The sequence below is a fragment of the Eptesicus fuscus genome, chromosome 6 (genome assembly GCF_027574615.1).
Source record: "Eptesicus fuscus isolate TK198812 chromosome 6, DD_ASM_mEF_20220401, whole genome shotgun sequence".
Taxonomy (NCBI): domain Eukaryota; kingdom Metazoa; phylum Chordata; class Mammalia; order Chiroptera; family Vespertilionidae; genus Eptesicus; species Eptesicus fuscus.
The window spans coordinates 95540810-95561382 of record NC_072478.1 but is presented as its reverse complement, the minus strand read 5'-3'; the positions used below and the strand labels follow the sequence as shown (position 1 = coordinate 95561382).

Here is a 20573-nt window from a genome sequence, read left to right as displayed (position 1 = left end):
ATAAGCACTAGGGATGTAATGTACAACATGATGACTATAGTTAACACTGCTGCATGATATCTTTGAAAGCTGTGAAAAGAGTAAATTCTTTGAGTTCTCATCACAGAGAACATTTTTTGGTGTATCTATATGAGATGATGGATGTTAGCTAAATTTATTAGAGTGGTCATTTCATAACATATGTAAATCAAATCATTATGCTGTACAATGAAACATATACAATGCTATATGTCCATTATAGCTCAATACAACTGGAAAAATTAAAAAGACAAGTTACATTTAAAACAGTAAACCCTGGTTGACATTGGTTGATGGGCTTTCTCACCTGAAAGGGATTGACTTTATCTTAAGGAGCAATGGCTGTTCTCTCTGCCACCCCATGAGACAGCCCTCTGTAGGAACATTTCTACTCACAGCCCTTTATCATTGACCCTAAAACCAAATTCATCTTCCTGGGAGCTTGGACCTAAATGATCTTCATGCAATTTCTGTGATGAGAGAATTATGTTAAAACAAATGGAAGGCAAGAGTGTTGATTACTAATTGTTCTTTAGGTTTCCAATTGGAGAAAATATTCACTCTAACAGACTTTGCCAGGTTCTCCATTGCTCCTTTTCTGCAGAAAAGCTTTTCTTAATCACAAAACCTTTGACACTTTCAGAATATTGTGAAATGGGGATAACATTAGAACTTATCTCATAGTATTTTATGAATATCAATTAGGTGTAGTAGAGAGGTTAGAACTTAAGGTCAGGAAAGGTCATTTACTATCAACAATGACTTATGTGTTATAGTTCTATACCAAACAAAGGTCTATTTCTATTATTAAGGAAAATTATATGTTAACATCTAATTGATTATTAATATGGGAAATATTGTATTTAATTGCTTAGACAGCAAAAAGGTTGTTGAACAGTTCATTTATTCAACGAAGTATAAGTGGAGCTAATGAAATTATTTGGTATAAACATTATAATATTTTTTAAAATATATTTTATTGATTTTTACAGACAGGAAGGGAGAGGGATAGAGAGATAGAAACATCGATCAGCTGCCTCCTGCACACCCCCTACTGGGGATGTGCCCGCAACCAAGGTACATGTCCTTGACTGGAATCAAACCTGGGACCCTTCAGTCCACAGGCCGGCGCTCTATCCACTGAGCCAAACCAGCTAGAGCAACATTATAATATTTTTACTATAGGTCTCAGTTACCCAAATATTCAAGTATTAAGGGTCTACTATCCCTAGTCATTCTTGTTCATAATTTTATTAAATTTTTTATTGATCTTTTCATGTATTTACATGTTTATTCATTTATACCATGATTATTTTTAAAGTTTTCAGGGTGATTGTGTCAAACATGACTATGTGAGTTGCTAAAATATTAAGTAGTAATCATCTACCCTTGACATAAATCTGAGAGACCACATATTCTAGACTGATGTGTTCATTCATTCATTCTTATTGGCTACTTGCAAGGACACTGCTTTAAGTGAGTGTTCTGGAACCTCATATAGTCATACCCAAGTCCCTATGTCACAAAATCTTTATCAAAAATTTATGGTTAGTAATAATACCTCTTCTACTTATGGTAGAAAAATGTGGTTTAATCTGTACAACTTCCATTCCTTCTCTTTCTTGTAATAGCACATTAACAATCTTCCTTTGGCTAATCATTCCTCAACCATTCCTAGTTCAATGGTTTGAATATGGTTTACCCCAACTTCAGGACCAGGGGTGAGAGCCAGCTCACTAATAAGAACAAGTGATAGGTTGACGATGGAACTATGATCCAAGGCCCCATAGACTGGTCTATCTTGTAGTTTTGGTGGAGTTACTAAAATGCTCATCTTCTCAGGGTTGGTAATTTAAATCATTGGAGATAGTAGCTGATGGTCATATTTGGAAAAGAGCCTGTCTGAGAATGAAGTCAATTTTCATAAAATCAAATTGTGAGATGAAATAGGTTAAGCCTCTAAATCTACCTATACTCAGAGCTGAACACCCTGGACTTTTTTAGTTACATGACCTGATATTCACTTTTGCTAGTTTGAGTTTGGTTTCTGTCACTTGCAACCCCAGGAGCACTAAATAATACACTACTGAGTGATACACTTCAAAGTATTAAATGAGTAATTGTTGGTGTTTATCAGAGAGTGAGCAAGCTAGTAAGCAAACACTCAACATATATTAGCTATGAATAATAATTATAATTTATCAATCAGAGTCCCTCAAACAAGTTAGGTAAATGCACTGAGCCTGTAGAATAATAAAAATAAGAATGAAAGTACCTTGTAGAATTAGCAAATGGAGATGCTTGCAAAGAGGGTTTTAACAAAACAAAAAAGGAAGATGCTACAACTGTTTTTAGATGCATAGAAGTGGGGAGAGACTGACTCTGACTGAGGATGGAGACAGATGGTGCTTTTTAATACCTTCATAAGCCCAAGTCCTCTCTCTAACTTTGGAGACCCCTTGACACAATATAAAGCAGATTAAAATGTAACTTGCCCATGTAAAATTTAAATGTGTGCAATTATAGACATGGTATTACATTTTATAGACATTTAATTAAACATTAACTAATTTCAGCATTGCAGTTTGCTTTTTAAATATGGAGCCAATATGTACATTTTTGAGAATTCCAACATTTTTATAGGTTCTCAAAATGCTTGTAGACCCTAGACTCTCTTAACTCATCTAGTGGTAAAGAGCCCTGACACGGGGGTATCAGGAAAGGACTCAGTGGTGTGACTCACATTTGGAAAACTCCTTTTTACACATTGGCTTACCTATCTTTGAGCAGCTCTCAATGGCCATCCCTAAGAAACCAACTGGCAAGAGATTTAAAAAAGAATATTCCTTAGGACCTTCCATGTCACTGCTTATACATCAATTTTGTTCCATTACTTATATTGATAAGGCACACCTCTTCTCCCCTTTAGATTTTGAGAAGCAATTGGTAAAAAGGACTTTTCTCCCATTGTATCCTTTCATAGCATAAGGGATGTGCTGCTGAGACTGGGGGTGAATAGAATTAGCATCCCACTGTGTTAGTGCTTAGGTAATGTCCTCACCTAACAATTTTACCTAGATTTAGAGCATCCATGATTTTATTCTATATTTGAGGCATACTTTTCTGTACTCTTGAAGATTGATTAATTTGAGGCAGTGCTAAAAGGTATACTCCTTCAAAATATGTCCTGTTAACTCCAGCTCTCAACATTTCCTGTTGGTCATGTGATTGTTAAATCCAATCTCTGTTAGGTTCAGAGCTCCTTTGTCTAGCCTAAGAGTTTATTTCTGTTCTGTTAACTCAGCCTGAGATAAGTTGAGAATAGTAGAGGAGATAAAATTAGAAGAGCTTTATTTATAAAGTCACACAGTTATCAGGAAGGGCGTGAGTCCTTTAATATTTTCTTATAAACTGTGTAATTTTATGGCAATGTAACCCCTGCTTCTGTGTCCTCATAGATAAAATGGAAGTAATAGTAGTTAACATTTTACAGGCATATAGTGAAGATTAGATATGTAAATTTAATGTATAAAAAGAATTTGCAACAGCATCTGACATATTGATATTATTTTATTATTACATGTTATATTTTTAGTTAAAGATCAAAATTGATTTATATGTCATCAGATATTGTGGTCAAGCATTTTATGGAAGTTTTGGTGTTAGTGCTACTTGCTGAAGGAGAAACATCCAGGACTTGGTGGGCATTTCTAATTCTGCAGAGTAAAACTTCATTGAGCAATAAGCCCATATTTTGGAATTTAGGGTCATTTAGGAACAATTTTATTTTCCAGTGTTTGTGAAGGCAATGATTGCAAGCAAATACATAAAAGGTATTTTTGACTAGCATACGGGAAAATATTTGATAAAATTAAACTACTTTAGGAATATTCATTAGCGAATAAAAATAAAGGTGCATTCATATATAAGTTTTATGGAGAGGTTATTTTAAAATGGTTCTTATTTGTATATTACAGTGCATCCAGGAAGCCTTATACTTGATAATACTTTACTAGTAATTGATAAGTTTGTGCTATTGTATCATCCCCATCAACTTTATTCCACCACCACCACTGGGCTGTGCAAACCAGAAATGCATGAGCCATCCTTGAATTCTTCCCTCTCATCCCCCCATCCCATCTGTCACAAAGGTTAGCCAGTTATCCCACATAAATCCAGCCACTTCTCTCCATCTTCAGTCACTATCCTAATTCAGACCAAAATCACCTCTCACCTGGACTCCTGCAGTAACAGATCCCCTACAGCCATCACTGTCTTCCTCCAGGGTGATTCACGCTCATCTTGCCACTCCTCTACAATAGATCAGTGGTCCCAAATTACTTCTGCTCAGCTTTCCAGCCACATCACCCTGAGAGCTCACTGACCCGTGTCCTCTAGTCTTACTGCTCTCCCTTCATTCTTCATCATGCTCTCCTCTCTTGGCTCAGGATATCTGCACATACTTATTTCTTCTTCCTTGAATATTCTTCCCTCAACTCTTCATCAGGCTTACCCATCTTTCATGAAGAATCACTTCATGAGGCACACTTCATCCAAATCCTCAAACTGAGGTATTGGCACCAATTATGGATTCCTACTATCCTATTTTCCCCACTTCACAATACATGCTCCATCTTTATTATGTCTACAATGGTTCCTTCCCACTCTGGAGTGTAAGCTCCAAGTAGATAAGGACATCTGTCTTTTCAACACAACACCTGCGTGCTTATAGAAAATGTTTGACATAGAGTAGGTGCCCACCATATACTTACTAAATAAATGAATGACTACTATAGTGAAGGTGAATAGCACGTGGCTAGTGACAGCTTTTACTCGGCACTTACATACTTCATATTCAGAGATGACTTTGAATGATGATCTCTTAAGGGTGCTTACCTTTTGCCTTCTCATTGTATTTCTGGAATCGTGGAGGATGCTCTCTAACAATGGACCCTCCCTTTGCACATCTGTTCCAATGTTCACATCCCTAGACCGTGTTGTCAGCAAAGTCTTCCAGAGAGATGTTTTAGTGTTAGTGTTGATTCTGCTTTTCAATAAGGATCCACTTTAGGTATAAGTTGAAATCAGGTTTCATAACTAGTAGGGTTATCTCTTTAATTACTACATTAGTTACAATTACCAATAAGAGATATCCCTGAGATGTTACCACACCAAGAACATAAATGACCTTTTATCTTTTCTCCTTTTGATTACTGCTGGATCTTGACTATATTTTCTTTTTAACCTTCCGTCAATTCCCTTGAAATATATGCTCTTCTCAGGCTTAATCTATGATAAATGTACCAAATTTATGTCCACTCAGTCTTTATAGATTAATGATACTAAGCTTTGTTTGCTTTCCTGTCCATTCATTACACCTCATTCATTAAAATTTGCCAGTCTTATTAATCACATGCCAAATGCTAGGTATGTATTTGTCATTCTACAACAATCAAATGGACAAGGTACTATTATTATTTTTATTTTCATAGAAGAGGAAACTAAGGTTTGGAGAGGGTAAGTGACCTGCCCAAGTCACAAAAGTTACTAAGTATGTGAACTGAAATTTGAACCCAGAGTAGGCCTCTGGTTCCTGGGCCATCATCCTTATTTTCAGTGGATGACAGTATTGGTAGTTTGTTCTGTTTCCTGAATTTTAGTCTTTAGCCTAAACTGAAGTGAGCCTAAGTAGGAGGGGCAGGCAGTGTGGAAGGTGCCCTGTGGATAACTAGGGGTCAGGAGGAAAATCCTGTTTTGTCTAGAGGAAGAGATTTTTAGGGCTTCACCTTGTTTTTTCTGGGGTTTAGGAACCCTCCGGGTATAATGTTAACAATCTGAACGTTGTTTTCCCTCCTATATAGAAGTTTGTGTAAAAGATTCCCATTGTATAAAAGAAGAAAAAAAAAAGGAAAATTGCTCGTTTTTCTCTACCATTGGTATACATTTTGATTTCTGTAAGTCTCAACCCAAGTAATTACAGAATTACAGATAGGAGAGCTACAGATTTCAATTCTCTTCCCTGGGGCTGGGGAGTGGAGGGTGGGGGTAGTGGTGGTGGTGGTGGTGGTGATGGTGGTGGTGTGTGTGTGTGTGTGTGTGTGTGTGTATCTTTGGATGGACTACTATGAGCCTCGCAGCCCTGTAAGAACCCTGGGCTGGAGATCTGCACTGTTCATGGTGCTGTGTCTTACCTGCCTCTAAGGCAGAAACTCCCTCAATCTGTGAGGGCACAGGGCTCTCCCTCCCTGGTCGCCTTCCAGCCCTGGGGAGCTGTAGGCTTCCTGCCTCCCAGCCCTCCACCCTTCCCTCTGAGTCATCCCCTAAGCTGCCCAGAGTGGAGCCTCAGATCTAGGCAACAATAAGGATGTTAAGTAGTAAATGGGTCAAGTGCAGCTCCGACCAGGACTCTGAGGAGTCCAGGATGCTGTGTGGAGACTGTGAGCGCCAGCTGTGCAACCCGGCCCACTACCGCCTATGCCAGCGGTGGGCGTCGTCCCCTTCTCTCCCCAGACACCAGCGGGCCAGCCTGGTGCGGGGAGCGCCTGCCCCTCCCCGCGTTCCTCCTGCGGCCACGGAGGGCTCCCGAGCCTAGGGAGTTCCGCCGCAGCGACCAGCCAGCAGTGGGCAAGGTGTGGACCTGGGAGTCTAGGCTGTCTGGTTAGGGAGGCAGGTTTTGGAGTCCAATCCTGGTTCCACTTCTAGCCACCGGGTGATCTTGGGCAAGTTACTTAGCTTCAACGGGCCACTTTCTAAACCCATAACCTGGGGAAACTAAGGTGATAGCTAACCTAGGATAATTGTAGGGATTAATTGATGAAGCACTCCTGGCACACAGTAGGCGCTCAGCCAATGGCAAAGATGGTTGGTAGGAGGAGGAGTTAGAAGTTAAGCTTTGGTGTCCAGAATGTAGGTTAGACCTAAGACTTCCAAAGGTATTCACCCAGGGGTGGGGGAGGGGGTAGCGGGAGCACCTGCCCTCCACCCCGCTTCCAGGATAATCCCCGGAGTGCCCGGACGGCCATTCCTCCAGGCTCCTTCAGAAGGTCAGGATGCCCCCCGAGCCTGGGGGCACCTCGGGGCGTCAGTGGCACCTCTCTCCACCCGGGGCTGCGGAAAGACTTCTTCCATGAATGGAGTGTCTCCCTCCCTCGCCAGCCCCTGAGCGCGCTCCCCGTCTCCTCGGGGTCTCCGCGGCCGTGGCTAGCCCGATCCAGTCTCAGGCGGAAACGGAGAGGCAGCTTCGGGGTGTGCAAGTCCCTCCGGCCCCCTGGAAAGGGAGAGGAGGCGAGTTGTGGTGCAGAGCGCTGGAGATCGCGGTGCGCCGGGCGGCCCCCGGCTCCTTCCCCACGGTGCCTGCCTTCTAGGGACCACTCTGGCTTTGGGAACCCGGGCACAGCCCGGGAACAGCCCGTGTCCCCGCCCGCCCGCCCGCCCCCGTCGCTCCCCCTGCCCTCCCGGCTAGGGCGCCCGCGGCGGGAGTGGGCGGCAGCGCAGCCCCGAGAGGGAAGGAGGGGCGGGCGCGCCCGGGGGGTGAGCCTGCACGTGCGCGCGTGTGCGCGTGCCCCGAGGGGGCGTGGGGCCCGCGGGGCGCTTCCCACTGCGCCACCTGCCCTCCTGGTACCGCGTCGCCGCCCCAGCCCTCTCGCCCCTCGCCCCCACGTTCGGGTGCTGCCTCTTCCCATGTCCTATCACCCCCACCCCCTTCAAACCCCGCTCTCCCTGCTAATAACCCCCACTGCAGAGTCAGACTGAAACCTGGAGAGGCAGCGCTGCCTTCTCTCCCCTCGCCCCCCCCCCCCCCCCCGCCCTTCTGCTATAAATAATCCGGACTAGCGGGTCAGCCACGTCACACCCCGAGGAACCGGGACCCCGAGGGCTTCTTCTCGGGGAAGAGGGGCCAAAGGGTGAGGAGCAGGATAAAGGAATCGCTCGTGAGTAGTGAAGAAAAGCTTGCTCCTGGACTCCTAGGAAAAAATGGGCAGCGTTTTATTCTCCTCTTTCTCTGGCTTCCTTTTTTATTGTTCCGTGTCTTTTTTATTCTCTACCCGCCCCCCCCCCCCCCGCCCTAAATCCAAAGGATTGCTCAACTCTCCTCCCATTGGTTTATTTCCTCCCTCCCCCTTCCACTCCTGCCCCCACCACCCTGCCCTCCCCCACCGCACAACCCCCACCTCCACACTCCTCTCGCCCCAGGCAGGGGATGCTATTCGCCAAGGAAATAAAGTTCAAACTCCTCTCCCCATCTGCTTGCTGAGACCAGAAGTGGTCTCCCAGGAACCCGTTTTCCGCTCGCACTCCACACCTGCTCTCCCCTAAATGTCTAATCTGGTTTTGCATATTTAAGAGGACACACACACACACACACACACACACACACACACAGAACCTACAACCCGCGAGGTGCAAAACTGCCTCCTGCAACTACCGAAACTTACCAGCCGCTCTGGTTGTTTTTGTCTTAACGGAAGGACAACAAAGATTTTTACTCTGGGTCCTCTTGCGGGGTGATTTTTTTTTATAGTATTCAAATATGTATATAGTATGCATATATATGTTTTTCCTTTTTCCCCTTTAATTTATTTTTATTTTTATTTTTTTCTTAGCAAGAAAATCTGCTAGGTCCCAGGCAGCCGCCGCGGCCCCTTTGATGTTTTGGTACGCCGTGCGCATGCGCCTCACATTAGAATTACTGCACTGGGCAGACTAAGTTGGATCTCCTCTCTTCAGTGAAGCCCTCAATCCCATCAAAAACTAAAGGGATGTGGAGAGTTCGGAAAAAAGGCTACTTTGGGATCTGGCCATTCCCCTTAATAATCGCCGCTGTCTGTGCGCAGAGGTAAGTGTGCCTAAGGCTTCCGTTTTTTCCTTTCTCACTTTGAAGGGCTCTGCATACCTCGGTGAACCGGGATCGGTGGGGAGGATCAGATAGACGCTGAGGACGCTGTGGCTGCCGCCTGACTGATGCCTACTTATTGTCTTTTCTTTCTTCAGTGTCAATGATCCTAGTAACATGTCACTGGTTAAAGAGACGGTGGATAGACTCCTGAAAGGCTATGACATTCGTCTGAGACCAGATTTTGGAGGTAATGGGGTTGCCGTGGAAATAAGAAACAACCCAGCTGTAGCCTCCTAAGCTGCCTTTTGAGCTTTGTGCTGGCTGTCTCTTCCCTCTCCCTCATCGTGGTGAATGGAATGTGTCTCGGTGTTACCATATTGAGACACTGACCCAAACTTAAACCGGTTGGTTACTAGCCAGCACTTAGATGGTCTTTCCGTGAGAGAGACCCTCCTAGCATGTATTGGTGCTTGCTGTCCTTGGGCTTCACGGTTATAAAAATCCTTTGCTTCACTGTCATTGCCTCGTTCAGTTCAGTTACAAATCCCAAGTTTAGTTAATGGTGTGCCCGGAGAACCTGGCTTAGTGAAGGCTGCGGTGAACATTTTGGAGGACAAGAAGTGCAGACAATTGGTTGAGAAGTGGCATTAACCCCCTGTGCCCGCCTACTTTGGAAGAGTTCTGACCACGGTTTAAAGTGCCTGGTGTCTGGATACTATCCAGTCCTGCAGGGGCAGTGGAATGGGAGGGCGGGGGAGGACTTGAGGAGCTTGGAGGGGAAGGGGGGAGAAGGGCCAGAGACCTCTTTCGCCGCAGCCTGAGAAACCCTGATATGCCATTTAATTTTGCTTCAGAGTCTTACGAAGCTCAGAGAGTTAAAACCTGCACACGAAAGCTGTGGGGGTGAATGAGGAGGAGGGTTTCAAGGCAATATATAAAATTCCCTTGGGCTAGAATGTTCCTGTGCTTTTGTGAGTTGTGTGTATGCTCCTGCTGAGGCATTTACATGTGTAGACAGAGCTGGAATCCCTCATCCCTCAGGACACGTGTGTGCCTGTTCAACAGAGCATGTCTTAGAGGAGCTCCTGTACCCTTTTAGAAAAGAAGCAGGACTTGAAGAATTTGAGGGTGAGCCATGGGGAGGGACTTGGGGCAGAGTGTCCCAGGCCCGGGGACAACTCTTGCTAAGAATGAATGAAGTTCTGAGAAATCACGTGGCTGGCCCTCTTGGTTTGCAGGTCCCCCCGTGGCCGTGGGAATGAATATTGACATTGCCAGCATCGATATGGTTTCTGAAGTCAATATGGTGAGTACTGAGGTTTATGACTGTGCCTCCTCAGACATTCATTGGGGACAGGGAGGAGAAAGGAGCCAGGGTGTATGTGGCTATGTGTATGCAGTCGGAGCAAGGACGGGATTTTGCTTTGCAACCCCGTGTGTTTGTAGTTTCAGAGCCAGCTCTTTCTGGTCCCTACAGATTTTTCCAACTTGGTTCAACTACTTGGGACTTGGCATAAAGCAAGTAAAATGCATCACACATTCACATGCAAAATGCAGCCACAGGCAGGAGACCCCCTGCAGAAGCCACAGTTCCTAAGGTCCTATTGGAAACCAGGCTCATCAAATAAATTTCTGGGTTTGGGGTGGGGTTAGCGGAAGAGGGGAAGGTTTTGATTCAATATGTAAAAGAGAATATTACCTACAAATTAAACTGCTTCAAAGAGGCTGAATAAATTCCCAGGCAATATTCACGTCCACTTGTTGCTTTCAGAGATGGCCTCTTTACTACTGAGGGCATTACCCCCCCCCCCCCCCCCCCCGCAGCTCCTTTAAGCCTCCCAATCACCAAAATAAACAGAATGAAAATTGTTCACCGTTGTTTTCAAAAGGCAAAGTCAGACCCACGTGTCATCTCCAGTCATTTCTGCAGTGTTATTCACCGTATGTCCTAAGCTTGTACAATTTATTGAAAGCGGCACTCTTTTGTGGCGACCTCCTTGGACTTGGGGCAAGTGTTAACAGAAGAAGGCTGGGTGTTCTAGACTAGGAAACACTTGTGGGGGGTTAGCCTCACGCAGGTCCGCCCCCTGCTGCCCATGTTGGGACACTGCAAATACACAACACTGACAAGTGTCCCAGATACCCCCACTTACTTTGGAGTTTCCTACTCTGTGTTTTGAAGTTTTCCCCTTCAGAAGTTTCTCCAAGAAAGGCCATTTGAGTGTCAGACTGCAGTCTTACTTTCAATTCTGATAGTACAAAGCACATTTCTTAGAAGATGTTGTGGTGGCACGATTCTGCCTAGAAATGGAATGCACCATTGAAGAGAGTGTTGTACCTAGGGTTTAATGCAGACACTTCTAAGCCAGCCAGCAGGATTTGAAATTTAGAACACATATCAACTAGGTCCAAAGTACTCTGTAGTGGCCATGCTTTCCACATTACACTAATTTTCATAGCCCCAGAGTTCAAATAAAGAGGAAGCTCAAATAGCCATCCTCATTCCCCTGTACACTGTCCAAAGATAGGTGATAATCCTGAGGTATTAAAAGATTCTGAAACACCTTATGACTGCTGGAGGGAACATTCACCTCCAGCGTGTCCCCAAGAATGTATACACACACTGAATAATTATGAAGGCAGTGTTTATGAAAATACATTTCCTTTTCAAAACTGACACCCTGTATTTCAGAAATGTCTTAAGGACATGCATCTTCTTATTTTATAATTATTTGGCAAGCTTTGACCCTGTAGGACATAAACATAGACTAAAGGCAATCTTGAATGATTCAGAAACTCAGATTTCCCACACATTTTGTAAGTCTCGTGGGTAGAGAATGCTTGTTTCTTAGGAAACTAATTTTTCAGATATACAAATGTCCACTTCTGTGGGACTTTAGAGGTCTTTCATCAGTGTGTATATTTTGAGTTTTACCATAAAAAATTCAAAATGTCCTAATGTTGGTACTTCCTTAATCCTATGTACTTGAATCTAAATTGTGTTGCTAAAACAAAGTAATATAGAAATTAAGTGTGGTTCATTGTGACTGAATTAGAGTCCCCCTCTTCCGCATTTTGATTTATTTATGCTCTTTTATCCTCCCAAATTTTATTTGACCACCTTCCCCCTTTATAGGGTCACAAGCGCAGGGATTTATGGAAAAAATATGAAATATTTAAAATCCAGAGACAGTGGTGGCATAACTAGATGTTGCTACAATAGATTAAGAATTTAGGTATATTATATCCCAAATTGTTTGGTATAGGGTTTTTCTTTTCTTTTTCTCTTGTTAAGTTTTGTTCATTTTTTTTTTTTACCTGTATGCAGCATTTTGGAGAGGTATCTGAATTGGACACACTGCCAAGACCTGCTAGTCAAAATATAGACCCAGCTAAGGCGAGGTGTCATCTTTGAAAGTTATTTACTGTTGCTGAAAAATCATGGGATGCTGAAAGTGTAAAGACAAATGTCAGGTTGTAAATAGGACAGTGGCGCAGCATTAATGACTAGAACCCAGTGTTAAAACCCCTGCCAGACCCTTTCCTAGCCCGGTGCTTACACGTGGACTTGTCCAGACACATCCTGACGTGTAAAATAAACTTCTTTCAGCTAGCAATCGGAGTGACCTTATATTACTCCTTCAGAGAAACATTGTGTGATGTATGCTAGTTTATGTAAACATGGTTATTTGATTCGAAGCAGCAGATGGGAAAGTCCATCGCTGGTGTCTCAATAAAATAAGATGTGTGTGGCATTTTGCCTCCTGTGTACAGGTCTATAAGGATTAGGATTTTTTTTTTATTAGATTCAGTTCTGGAAGAAGAGTTGATTGATTAAATGAAACTTCAAAATTGATTAACACCCATGTTTCTGCCTTATCATCCTTTGTGGCCTGCAACCTCTGGTGATTGTAACTTGCTTTTATTTTAGCAAATCTCCCTTTGAAGAATGGTAGGCACGCGAGCCCATTTACATTGCTATTGACTCATTTGTACCAAAAGAAAAAGGTCCGTGTCCTTGTGGTGATCCTGGCAGATGACAATGCCAGAAACACCCTGACCTCAGCCAGGAGTCTTGGATGCCAGCTCTGCTTCTCCAGTCCCGTCACCCTGAGAGAGTGACTCACCTGTTAAAGGGGACTAGCAGTCCCATGTTACCTATCTTGGGTGACAACAGAATTAATGAAATGATGTGTGTGGAAAGCATTGGTGTTCTGTGAGGGGAGCCTATATAGAAGACTTAACACCCGGCTATCACTCAAGAGACCCAGTGTCCACTTCAGCTGCTACCCTACGTGAGGTTGGGTCAGGAATGTACATCACTGTGTTTCAGTTTCCTCATGTTTGAAATGACAGAGGACATATTAACTTGATTTCCAGCTCAAAGTAACACGTAACTCTGGTCTGGTTTATTATAATAGCTATGTTGGGTTGGGCCAAAGAAGTTCCAGGAAAATCAGCACAGGCTAAGGAAAATGCAGAAAACCTAAATGACATGCAGTCCCGAGTTCTTACTCAGGAGGGTGACAATGGCATCTTACACAGCCACGTGACTCAGGTTGGCTCAATGGAACATCTTTGGAGGAACGTGGTATCAATTAGAATGTTCCTGAGCAGAGCGTTTGGCTTTCGAGTGACATATTTTTAGATGTCTTGGTTAAACTGGCAAGAATCTTTTTGTTAAGATTCTTGATGAAAAGTGCATTTTAAGATCCAAAATTGGCTCTGAGGATTAGGGACTGAAATAGCTTTCTCTTCATTTAAAGCAGATCCTTCTCCGTCTTGAAACAACACATTTGCCATCCAGAGAGTGAAGCAATATTTCACTTTTGAGGAAAGAGTTCTAGTAAACACAAACACAAATTACCTTCTTATGGGATGGCAAGTGGCGAAAAGCACTGCCTTAAAGACACAACAAAACAAAAAACCCAGATGTTTTCTTTGCCAGCTGCAAAGTTTAAAATTCACTGCAGCACAAATACTTATTTAGTGGCTACTGTGGTCCTGCCATGTGTTTGGCTAAGGAGCAGAGCAGTGAACAAGGCCAACTTGTCCCCTCCCCTCATGAAACTTAATATATAGGTGTTCACTATTGATAACCCTGCAGGCTGCTACAGTACTTATACTCACTGTGAGTCTTATCTTCTCCCTAGAACTTTCTCTGAGCATCCAGTGAGTACCTCATGGTCTGTGTCTCTCATGGGTTACTTTGTGACTTGTTGACTCCTACATCATTCATTTGTTGTTTGATAGTTCAAGTTGCTTTATATTTACATATTTATTCTATCCTTTATATTTACATATTTATTCTATCCTAATTCATATTTATATTTACATATTTATTCTATTCTAATACACAAAGACAAGGTTATTCTGTCTCTCCCTGTGGTTTTGACTATATAATGGTTGGTTGGATGTTTGACTCCTGGTGAATGCCACAAATATTGGGTGAAGTATTTGTTTTTAAGGCAGTGATTTGTTATTATTCACTAGATACTAGACCATATCTGTGGAGATAACCAAACATAGAATCATAGTTCTAAATGTCAAGGCATTTTACTGTTTAAACCAACAAATGTAGAATCACAATGTAGGATCATCGGTGCTTTGAAAGATGGAATATTGAGAATATGGAGTACTGAGGTATTACACAGAAATTAGGTAAGCGAAGACAGGAGTTACAGGTCTCTGGATATATGTTCCATGCATAAAGGTGGCATATAGGAAAATAAGACACAAGGAAAAATATGGATTTTCACGTAACTTGAAATGGCTGGAGTTGGGAGTAGCTGTGAGGAGGTGGTAATGTTGGTATTGAAATCAGAGGTGGTGATCAGATTATGAATACCATTTCTGTGGCTTGTTGAGGAGTTTAATTTTTATTCCCAAGGCTGTAGGGACCCAGGAAAGGATGCCCATAGGAGAATTGCAGGAAAGATTCACACTTCAGGGTGGATTGAAGTGGAACAAGACCTAAGGTTGGGAGATGAGATGGAAACCCAATGCAAAAACCCAGGAAGGATTGATGAATAAACAGGGATGCAAAGGAGATATAAAATCGTGGCATTTACAAGGTAGAAGTAATAGGACTTGGTGAATCCCAGGTTTCTCGTGGTGTCATTTTTTGACACACAGAACAGGAAGAGCAATCGAATTGAGAAGGTAAGGGTGGGCAGTCTGGGAAATGTTGACTTTTCTACACATATGGAATCTCTGAGTAGAGACAGCCAGTAGGTGATTGGAAAATACAGGTCTAGAGCTAAGTAAGGAGCCATGACTAGAGAGATGAACTTGGGCATGTCAGCACGTAAGTGGCACTACTAATAGCTATGTGAATGGATGCAATTAAAAATGGAAAATGAGAGACAGCTGAAAATGGAGTTCTGGTGAGCACTGTAGTTCACGTGGTGGAACCTGAAAAGGAGCCCCCTATGGCGCTTACTAAGCAGCTAAGCAGCAGTTAGAGAGTTAGTAGGAGAACCTGCAGATAATGACTTCAAAGCTGAGGCACAGGGAAGTTTACAAAAGGAAGGAACGGTCAGCAGTGTCTTATTGAGCAAACACACAGAAGAAACACAACTTCCACAGCTGAAAGCCCTTTTACATTAGGCCAAAAAGGAGCAGGGCCTGGGACGGGAAGTCTAAACCAGCAGCAACAGCGTTAAGTGCAAAAGGCGACGAGTCTGCTGTCCTGGAGTTGAGGAGCGCTTTTCGTCCGTTGTGTTTTGGAGAAGAAAGTTGTTTTGAAGGAATTTACACAAGTAAGGTGTAAGGGGTTGGGATAAGGTGAAGCCTGGGTAGTTTTATGACAGGAGCATAGTCCATAAGGAAGAAATAGTTTCTACTTTCGGTTGCTTACAGACAACAGGACTGGAAGTTCATGCCCGTGCAAGTACTGTGGTCCTATTTGTGGTTGGCTAGTGGCCACTTGAATGTTGATTCATCAATCCAGCATTCATTCAGGATTGGGGCCCCCAGCTTTTAACTGTCTAACGATTCTGTCTCACTGTAATTTAATTTAGAACATCTCAGACTTGTTTTTCTTGTCAGTCAGATGCCACAGTGATAAAATGAAGTAAGTTCTGAGACTTGTCTCTCAGAAATGGTAGCAGGATCTCACTGGTAAATGTAGGGAGGGGAGTTTTAGTGGTTGAAACTACACTTCTGAAAAGTTTGGGTCTAAAGTGAAGTGGGGAGAGGGCACTTGCGGAAAGGACTCATATAATTTGGCGGAGGAGTATGATAGAAGGGCAGAGATTGCAAATACAAAGCGGAAATTGGGGTGGGGTGATATCCAGCAATGGAAAGGATTGCTTGATTGAAGGCCTCTGTATTATCTGTGACATGGGAGACCCTTTCTAATGAGGTTAGAGGAGGGCTGCCATGGAGATGGGTGAGGTTACTCAGGACATACGGAGAAGGTTATCTGAGAACCATGAAGCGTGCTGAAGGTGGATGTGAACACTCACTGACAACAGGCAGGCTCTAAATTATGCTTAGAAGCCTCCTACCCAATATTAGCAAGCTATTAATGTCCTCACCTTCTTTTTCTGTTTTTCCTTCCCCTTCTCTGCCCCTTCTTCTCCCCTGGTACAGTGCTCAACCTTTTTTTGCCATCATTGTAATACTAATATAATAAAATAATTAAAATGCTACTGCTTATTGAGTCATAGCTTGTGCAGGTATCCTGTTGATATGCATTATGTCATCTAATCCTCCAGTAAAAAAAGTGAGATGGTTACTAAGAACCTATTCACAAAAGAGGAACTTGAGGCCCAGAGAGGTTAAGTGACTTGTTCAAGATCACACAGTTTTGTTGTAGTTGTTTGTTTTCTGTCTTGTTTTGTTTTCTGGATCAGACAAACTAAGCTTAAGATGTTACTATTACTCCTCACCCTCTTCCCCTTGAAAAAAAATCTAATATCATTAAAATAATTTTTCAGGTAAATACTTTATTCAGTGTCTATTACATATAAGATGTGGCCCCCTATTCTTGAGAAACTTACGTTTTATATTTCATATGTGGAGCATAATGTAAACCAAGCAATAAAGAAAGATTTATGTAAGATGTTGTAGAGTCAAGGATATTGCTTATGTCAATTCTTTCATTATGAGTGGGTGCTGTTTAACTTTTTAAATAATTATATTTTGCTTCAGCAGAGTCTGTCAGATAACCATTAAGGCCAATAATTGTCACTAAATGTTGGATGGTATATGTTTGAGAACTGTCAACTATCTCAGTGGATTTAGGCTGTGAGCGGGCGCTATACGAAAGACCTCACTCTTTCCCCTTTTTTTCTTTATTATCAAAAACTCATTTTCAATTGAACTTTTTTTGCATTGAGAATACATTTTTGTGATTTCTGAAGAATTGTTCTTGCAGATAATTCTCTTAAAGGTCGTTGTGTTTTTTTCTTCTCTTCCCAGATCTTCCTCTCCTCCATCCCACTTAATATATTTGAGACTCCTTATACAGTATCTCTAGAAGATGTACACATATTTGAAAACAACAATGCCACTTGATTTTGATAGTTTATTTCTCTTGGTTAACTCTTAGGGCACATTTTTGACTGTTGCTTTGTGGGTACCCCGAACAATGCTCTTGCTCGAATGTGGCATGAAGTAAAGATCTGACGGTGGATTTACCCTGCACGAGAAGGCAGGGGAGAGCAGTATTTCGAGGGTTATATTTTAGAAGTACAGCATGTATGCTTTAGTATGCTGTCCCATCCCCATCTGTGATTAAGTGGCCATGGAAATTCCTATAAGAATGTAAATCAGAGAACATGATTTTCTTAACTTGGGGTGGGGGGACTTAATTTTAGGGGTGGGCACTCACTAGTTTTGTGATCCTTCTATGGCAGGGTTTCTTAACCTGGTACTATGGGCATTTGGGGATAGATTATTCTCTGTTGGGGGGCCTGTCTTGTTCATTATAAGATATTTAACAGTGTATCTGGCCTCCACTAAGATGCCAGAGGTACCTAATAGTTGCAAAAACCAAAAATGTCTCCAGAAATTGCCAAATGTGCCTGGGGGGAGGGGGGGAGTATTGTCCCCAATTGAGAACCACAGGTAAAAAGAATGGTTTTGTGCTTTTTGTCTCCAAACAACCAGAAAAAATGATTTTCTCATTGAGTAATAAGTTTTGTGCTTAATTGCCATGCCCATTTATGTTTGGAAGTACACTGTGATAAAACACCAACAAACACCAAAGGCAAAAATGGTCCACATTCAATCACTTCATTGAAATGGTGTTTGAATTTGCCTACGTTATCTTCTGGTTCTTGTCTATTTTCACATTTAACTTATTATTTTATTTTGCAGAGAAAATTTTTATAGTCTGCATTTTCACTTAGCAGACTATGAATATTTTCAGTTTTATGCTTTTTTAAAGAAAATATAAACCTACACACCAATGAAAACTGGTGTATATGTATTTTTTGTGCCTTTTCCATGAGCTTACAAACATGAGTACATTGGTATTTCCTTTTTTACTCCTTGTGTATTGTTTTCAAAAAGGATTTTAAAAATACATTTAATAGATTATTAGTCATGTCTAGCTACAGATTATTTGAAAATCAACATATTTACTTTTACTTCTGCACCATTAACTACAATATACAAATCATATACAGAGTAGAGAGCTGTATTTAAGAAGCATGTAAATGGAATTTTAAAAAAAACGTTTTATGTATCAATTTGACTCACATTCACACAGCTACTCTTGGCTCTGTTTCTATCCTGATATTACCAGTTTTTCTGAAATCACAATTTACATGTTTGGATGCCATAACAAATACTTTGAAATAAGAAAGTAGATGGTTTTGAGTTTTAAAAGATACAAACATCAGTTTTGTATACTGCTTCCTGTTGGGCATTTTATTTTAAAATATATGTTATTAAACAAGGAGAAATGGGGTTAAATTATCCTTCTTATTTACATGGGAAAATATGGGGGTGTCTTTAGCCCACTGTCTCTTGCTGATGCTCATTTGGTTGACATTCTATCTGCACTTTTACTGCCAAGTCTCATTGCCTTGCTCTATAACTTGGCACCTACTGCCAACCTACCCTCCAAGAGGTGTTAACTTAGAAATAATTGTTTGGATCATTGAAGATGAAGTAACTTCTCTCCTAACACAGTGCCAACAATTAAATTAGTGAGGTTTGGGAGGTAAATCTATGTGTACCTTAGAAAAGTGAAACATGAATAAGCCATGAAGGAAGATTTGAGATTTTGAGGTATATGAATACAAAGGCATGGTCAGTGTCTCTATGCATCCCCAGCGCCTGCCGCAATGCCTGACAATTAGTAGATAGATGCTCAACAAATGTGGATTGTATGGGTTTGTTGGAGGAGTCGTTGAAGGACTGCAATATATCAGGCTAACATAACAGCAAGTATTTATCAAGTGCTTACATCACCAGCATGTGCCAATGAGGCTGTATTGTGGAAGGATAGGAAATGGTTCTTGCATGGGGACTAAGGCTCTCTCTAAAGTCCAGAAGGATCCATCTTCATTGGCTGTAGAGGGAGGTGAGGGTTGATAGAGAGAGGAGTGTTTCAGATGATGGGAGAGTGGTGTTATCCCTCAGGTAGAAGAATCGAAATAAAAGATTGAGAACAAAGTTTTCACAGTGATTCTCAGACTTTGCTGTGCAATGGAATCCTCTGAGTCTCGTGTGAATAGTCATGTTTTCAGGGCCTGTGCCCAGCGTCTGACTCAGTGGGTCTGGCAGGGGGGTCAGGAACCTGCATGTTCAAAAGCCCTGATACTGGCTTAGAATTTTGCATTTCCGTGAAAATAAGAATATGATGAATAATAATGGAAAATTAAAGGCTGTTTTATTCTGCTAATGGGACATGTTGAGTAGTAGGGCTGCTAATTTAGATAATTCTAAGGTGATTGCTGTTTTCTATCTATATCGTCCCATTTGTTCTGCCTTGCAACTTCTAAAGCACCAACAGAGAAAAAACAATGCTTCTGTTCCCCCCTTCTGGGAGGGAGCATATGTTTTAACATAACTCTCAAATCTTCCTGCCTCTCCGGACTGCAAGTTAACTGGATTGTCAAAGGTCTATCTAAACAGACAACTGGCTTTTAAACAAATATACAAAGATCATCTTTTTTAAATTGTCAGTTTTTGTGAGGTTGTGGACATTTCACTGACTACAGATTTTATAAGAAATATTTTTTAACCATAATCTTAGGTGAAATGGTCTGTAGGCCATTTTAAAGAATATCATAACATAAGAAGCAGAGATGTGAAAGATTTTTAAATGTGAGTAGTTGCCAGTTATTAGGTTGTAAAATCTAATCACCATTCTGTGTCCTTACTGTTATTGAAGCCACTATGATCAAAAAAAGAAACTTAATTACTTTTTCTGTTAGTTTTCCTTGACCTACATACAGACAAAGAAACGTCAAGACTTATTTTGTAAATACGTACCGCTGTTTCTTTGGCCAAATAAGGATTTGAGTTAATAGACTGAAGATCTCTTATAGTGTTTTCTGATTGACCAGTGGCATAAATTACTCCTTTTTCAAGCTTGGCTTCTCCAGCCCTCGCTTTCTGCTCTGCTGGGGCTGATCTGCAAGGCTGTGTCAATTTGCATCTGGTTTATGTGTTGGAAGAATGCTCATAGGTGTTTACTGGAATCACATGAATATGCCTGTGTGGCAAACCAATGTTGTTGTTTTTTAAATATAAGTCA

The 20573-nt window shown here is 41.9% G+C and overlaps 1 protein-coding gene across 3 annotated transcripts in view; it reads left to right on the top strand.

Moving 5' to 3' along the window:
• Positions 1 to 8777: 8777 nt before the first annotated feature.
• GABRB2 (gamma-aminobutyric acid type A receptor subunit beta2) overlaps positions 8778 to 20573 on the top strand; it is a 196417-nt gene continuing 184621 nt past the window's right edge. For all 3 annotated transcript variants that reach the window (XM_008147650.3, XM_008147648.3, XM_054717038.1), the window contains exons 1-3: positions 8778 to 8854; positions 9010 to 9101; positions 10093 to 10160. In XM_008147650.3, the coding sequence (XP_008145872.1) occupies positions 8778 to 8854; positions 9010 to 9101; positions 10093 to 10160 (237 nt within the window). The remainder of the gene's footprint in view (positions 8855 to 9009; positions 9102 to 10092; positions 10161 to 20573) is intronic.